At 45.6% G+C, this 6,398-nt stretch overlaps 1 protein-coding gene across 2 annotated transcripts in view; it reads right to left on the minus strand.

Moving 5' to 3' along the window:
• LOC116852695 (protein kinase C, brain isozyme) overlaps window positions 1-6,398 on the minus strand; it is an 82,352-nt gene that overhangs the window by 33,339 nt on the left and 42,615 nt on the right. The window contains exon 4 of one of the 2 annotated variants that reach the window (XM_032833293.1): window positions 1,479-1,590. The exons of the other annotated variant lie outside the window; for it this stretch is intronic. Within the exon in view, the coding sequence (XP_032689184.1) occupies window positions 1,479-1,590 (112 nt within the window). The remainder of the gene's footprint in view (window positions 1-1,478; window positions 1,591-6,398) is intronic. 2 annotated transcript variants of the gene reach the window in all.

Consider the following 6,398-nt stretch of genomic DNA (forward strand, 5'->3'; position numbering starts at 1 on the left):
CTCTCTCTCTCTCTCTCTCTCTCTCTCTCTCTCTCTCTCTCTCGATATGGACCGATTCGCGGGCTAATTGTCAAAGCGTTTGACTTTTTCTCTTTTTTTTTATTTTTTTTTTTTATTTTCGTTCTTGCACCGTTTGAAACGGCAGCCGATGTTACCGGTCTAAATACTCGGAGACGAGTTCATCCAATTATCGGGGAAGAGCATTCTTTTGAAGCGCTAACTTTCCGCCGAGCACAGACACGAATGTATACGGATACGAAACGAGGGTATTAAACTGAAATATAGAGTGAAGAGAGCTCCCTCTCCCATGTGTGCGCGTGTGAAACACGAGGCAAGTAATAGAAAGGGAATGCGAAAGGTTACCAAGGTACGCCTACGACGTCCGTGAAGGACAAGGAAAGAGCGGGAGCGAGGTGGAATTGCACGTGAAAATTTCCTTCGGGATATTATCTTGCACGCTGTTCGAGTCCCATTGACTGTATCTCTTCGACGGATTTTACATCCTGTTTCGCAATTCGCTCCAGTTCCCTCCCTGTCTCTCACTAGACAGATCGCTATGTGCACTCTCTTTTGCAGCGCATAATTGTATGCAAGTTAATACGTGATAATCCAATATGATTATACACATATACGCACGTATACACACACACACACACACACACACACACATACACATTTACGCAGCATCGTGAAATCATGTCCCTGCTGAGACGGAGAAAAAGAGAAAGAGGAACACGCTGTTAATGCACAAAAGCCACTCCACGTACAATGTCACTGCAAAATCCACACGTCGAGAGGGGCCAAGGGTCATACACCGTACGTAATTAAAAGCGCTGCTAATCGCATTAGCAGTACGTCGGTAAACGCACGCGGATAAGGGGAAGACGATCCATCCGTCGCGTTTGCGATCATTGTTAACGCAATTAATCGGATTTCTAGCATCGCCGCGTGGTAGCGGCGCGCGCGAATACGGCGTAAAACTGCTAGCGCTAGAATGTATTATTTACAGCGAGTAATTATTTACAGAGAGGAGTGATAGAGAGAAAAAGAGCAAAATAGACCAAGAGACTATACAGGAGTACAATACGAAGATAAAGCAACACCACGCTGGGCCAAGAAAAACAAAAAGACAAAGAAAAAAAAATACCAGTGTACTATACACATATACACACACATATATATACGTATGTGTATATATATATATATATATATATATTTGTGTGTATATATATATATATATATATGTGTGTGTAAATATGTATAAATAGTGTGTTGTATTTATATATACACGGTACATGTATATGTACGATATCGTATAAGTGTACAGTATAGGTTATAGGTTTGCTGTATATCGTCTCTGTGTATGTACATATGTGGATATACGTGAATCATGTGTATGTGTGTTGTCCTGGCAAACTGTGTGTTGTCTTCGCGTGTCGTACGATTTTTCGCGTTTGTTTTTTCTCGTCATGTGATACCTTGGCACTTCATGCCCTGGTGGATGACACCATAGAGAAGACTACCGCAGTGGTCACAGAAGGTGGGGCTGTTGTAGGTGTGTTGCTTGAAATGGTGCTTCGTCCGTGTGTCCTGCGTTATTACACCATTACACCGTGCACACACACGCAGCCTCTCGGGCCTGATGATGATGACGATGACGGTAGTGATGTGATGGACAGGGAGAGAGACTTCGAGGAATCGCGATCGCGAGAGAAGGATGTCGCCGGAGAGAGATATTGGGAGAACGTTGGGTTGGAAATGGATCGGCATGTAGATCGCTGGATTTCCCAGTTGGCTCCAGTTACTACGCGATACTACGCGTTTCAAATCGAGCGACGACATTTCACCCGACGATGGAGACCGAAGTGGTGACGAATAAACGGTCTCCCCGAAACCGGATCGTGTGTCTAGAAATATTTTATGTATCTGTGTTATTTCTCACGCTTCTTCAAAACGATATAGTGTAGATATTACTTTGAGACATCAAACGCCCCGTCAAAACTGAAACTCCCGAGAGGAGAGAAACGATCTAATTTAATAGAATATTCCAAGAGAAGGATAAAGGTTAAGCGTCATCGCGAATTTCAAGAGTCCGGTCGCGTTCACCGACTACAAGACGTTTAATCCGATTAGGATAAGACATTTTTCTCCGGATCGAAAGGCTGGGCCGTCGTGAGAGTTTTCCACGATCCGCTCTCAAGTAAACTGCTACCACGTCAACCCTCGACGACACAGTCCTCTTTAGCGACGGGGTTGATACTTTGAGAGATCTGAGATATTTTCCAAACACCGTGTGCTTCGAGAGGAAAAGTTTTCCAGCTCGGCGTCATGCTCTCTGTCTCGGAATGAAGCGTCGTTCTCTGCTTCGCCGGCAATGATAGCGCACTACCCTTTCCCTCTCTCTCTCTCTCTCTCTCTCTCCTGAGAACTTAATCATTGCGCCGTGTTCTTTCGACTTCCCGTTAGTTATCGTCGCGCCGCGAGGAAAACGGGGTCAAACATCGCGCTCGAGAATGGATGGCGGTTTAAACATCGACGTGTTCTTCAAATTTGCGGACGAGGAGCAAGTTGCAACATGGCCACCGCGTGCGCGCCGCGGGGCGGCATAGAGTCGACGCGAGTCTTAAATCCAAATAGGATCAAACAGCCAGGGTGTTCCAGCAACTTCCCGAAACCACCGGCAACTGCTTCCTGGGTAATACGCGAACGCGGAAACCGAAACAAGCTCGCAGGAAGTTTCGCGGAGATGGCGGTCGCAAGTCCGGCGCGGAGCGCAGCGGCGGCTGCATTAAGCCTTCCGATGCTTCCGGTTGCACCGCGGAGCGTACGCCTCCGCGTTCGGTGGAGTTTGGCCGGCCCGAGGTGCGAACTCGATTAGTCGATCCTCGCTGGCTAATTATTCGAAACCGCCGTGTTATTAGCAATTACGTTCCCGACCCGAGACGGCCAGCCTTCAAACGGAGCCAGAATGTCGTCGTTCTTTAGTTGTCGGAGACACAACGCGGCCGTCGACAAACGCAAACAGTTGCAACTCAGGCGCTTAAGCTCTTATAAAATAATTATCTTATGAAATAAGAAGAGAGAGAGAGAGAGAGAGAGAGAGAGAGAGAGAGAGAGGGGAAAGAAAAAGATTTTTGTTAGGCAAGAATTAATCACGTGGTCATCCTTCTGTGGGTTTCTTGAGAGCAACAAATAGCATCCAAATTGTTGAAAAGCGATTTGAAATCAAATCTGATTTCCCGAGACTGGTCCGTGCTGAGAGAAAAAATACCGAAAAATAGTAAATATTTATTTGGTGGATACTAATTATGTATATTCATTTAAATAAAAATCCTTTTATTAGAATAAACAAATTAATAGAATAAACAATTGTTTTAGTGAAAAGCTCAAGTTTTCTTAAGACATCTTAAGAAAATGTGTAGTTCTTTATTTGAAAAATGTTTTGCATTGGTATAAATAAATATGTTATTTGTATAATATATAAACATGTTATTACCGAGTAATTATTTTTGTCTTAGATATTTTTTCTCTCGGTACACTTGAAAATCATCAGGAAATCCTCTTGCTACCGTTGATAATTGCACAAAGACAGGTAGCAGAAAATACAGATCCCCGTTTGACGTTAAAATAACGCGTGCACCGGTGACAGGAAATTCACGAGAGGACGACGATGTAGCGCCAGTGTCGCGAAGCGTTAATGCACTAACATCGTTTGACGAAGCAGCACACGAGTGAAAACCATTTGACGGATTCCATTTGACGAAACGACGTGCGTTAACAGCGTGCGACTTGTCGCGCACCGGAAGGATAAAGAAAAAAAATATACACATATATGTGTATGTATATCTAGGCTCGCGCACTCGAGCGCGCTTTTTCTCCTTTGACAACAATGGAAAGGTATTATGCGAGTTACAGGGAAATCCACGATCGCCGATATTCGCGCGGATCAATAGGCGCGGAAAGGATTACCTTTGAAGCGCAGAAGCACAATGGGAGATAGAGGTGAGGCGGGACGGGGAGTCAGCAGCCAGGATCAAAGGGAGACAGTGCGCGGACTCTCGATTAGTTTGTCGGAAATTCCCAGAGATAAGTGAAACCTTCTCCCCGACGCGACAAAACGAGGGAAAACGTTCCACCAGCTCGAACGCGTCTTTTCCACCTAGAAACTTTTTCGCGCGTCAACTCGCCGTGAAATGCGACACATCCAGTCGCGTAGATTCTGACGGAGTCTTAACTCTAATGCACGAGCAGTTGACGAGAGATGTGGCGGACGAGGGCGCGTTAACGAACGCTAAATCTTCTCCAATACGTCATCGTTGCGCTCTTTGCGCATTCTCACTTTGAGCGACTCTCCTCTTCTGGCGCTCAACAGCCAATTGAGATAACCAGAAATGCTGCGTTGGATTTCCAATTTGACACCCTCGCACACATCCCGCGTCGATCATTCTCCCCCCGTCTTGACCGCAAAAGTAGATATTTCATCGTCGATTGCCGATTTTATCCGAGTTATTCCCGAGTCGGGACGGAGGGGGAAAATCGCCGTTTCTACGAGGGGAAATTGCTTCGAGCCGGAAACGTTTCACCCTGCCCTAATGAATACACGTCAGCATTCCGACACGATACTTCTTTTTTTTCTTTTCTTCCTCGATGAGTCGCTCGATGGTCGCGCACAGACGTGATTACAAGCGTGGTGGTAAACGAAAGCGCAAGAGGAAACGACGGCTTAGGCCAATCGGTGAGCGTGGTGCGAGACAAATGTAGAAGAACGTAAGAAGCCCTTAGCCCCGGGGGATGTTGTCACCTTTCCCTCTTTTATCCCAGCCAAGGATCCTCCTTATCTCAAGTTAACTAGTTCCGCGTTCTGACTCGCCGCTTGTTTAACGATGCGTTATATCATTCGCGGGATAAAAAGACGTCGTAATAAATTCTCGTATCTCACAGTCGTGTTGGATTTTTTAACGGCGAAATTCTTATCCTGGGACATAGGATATGACAAATTGTTTTAACATAAACATCAGCTTCTCGCGTTGACAAGTAGAGACGTTGTCCAGAAGTGAGCAATACGTACCGGGAGTGTAGGTTTTAACAATTCGCATTACATTCCCTGACTAGAGACGCTTCGATAGACTGATAGAACATATGGCATTTCGTGATGAAGTAATTTCGTACAATACCTCCTCGTAAGATATAAAGCGAATCACCAACATCGCATTTCGCGAAGTCACTCCCTTTGTCTTTTCCTTTAATGTGACTTTATAGCCCAATTAATATCTCGCTGTTCGCGTCAATAGCTTTAATAACGTTTAAAAGGCGCACGCTACAATTCTCGCGATAAGGAAAATTTCTTCACGGTTTTCCAGTAAATTATCATTATATACGCACAGCGTTATAATCGCCGAGAGAGAGAGAGAGAGAGAGAGAGAGAGAGAGAGAGAGAGAGAGAGAGAAGGAGCAGCGCCGCTACGCCATGCAATTTTATAGCCTGATTAATCTTCTTCTGTCAATGCGTCCCGGCTAAGTGGAGGCACAATCTTCTTACGAGCAGATTAACCGAACGAATTACCGTATAGCGCGCGCTATAATGCGCGTACGTTATTATTATCCATTTACAAGGTGACGGCGCGCGATTTATCGCAGCCTTCGAAAATGACCTCGATATTGATTATACGTGCCGGCCTGCCCCAACCCCCTTTTAACACCTTGCGACGGGGGACAGTGCACGACGTTTTACACGCGTTTAGCAGAGGCGCAGGCCAATTAGCGCACACTCGGTCGAGCGCGGGGTACGCTTGTGAACCACCGTCACGTACTTCATTCTCCCACGTCGCACCACGCGGAACTTGACTTATTCTCTCGCAGTTCACAAACTAACGTACTGAAAATTCCTGCCCGACATACATACGATGCGTGCGCGCACGTTACCTCCTTGTTTTGCTGTTTCGTTAGCACGCGTTAGCGAATGTAGTTCAGGGTTGCAACCGTAGACCGAGATTCGTCCCCCGCGACTTTGCCCATTTTCTCTCGAGACTCTGATAAACTCCCTTCGTCCTTGAGTACCGCGTAGCTGAAATTCCGACTACGATTACGAGTGACGCGGGGTGGAACAAACAATCGCTAAGTAAAGGAGGAGAATACACACGCAGAAAAAACTCATAAACGTAGCGCCTCTTAATGATGTCTTTCTTGTCGTTTTTACTTTTTTTTTTTCTTTTCTTTTCACAAGGAGTTACCGTACCTTTTATCATACTCTATCATAATTTCATCGCGCGAAATTTTAGATAAAATCCACCTTGCGGTAAGACAACGGGGGAATTGGCGACTGCATCGATCAGACGAGCGACTTTACTTCGCAATGGATGTAATAAAATAATCCTGACTAAGCTCTCTCTCTCTCTCTC

This window comes from Odontomachus brunneus, unplaced genomic scaffold (genome assembly GCF_010583005.1).
Source record: "Odontomachus brunneus isolate Ranch 3 - 2012 unplaced genomic scaffold, Obru_v1 Obru_scaffold_006, whole genome shotgun sequence".
In the NCBI taxonomy this organism is placed as follows: Eukaryota; Metazoa; Arthropoda; class Insecta; order Hymenoptera; family Formicidae; genus Odontomachus; species Odontomachus brunneus.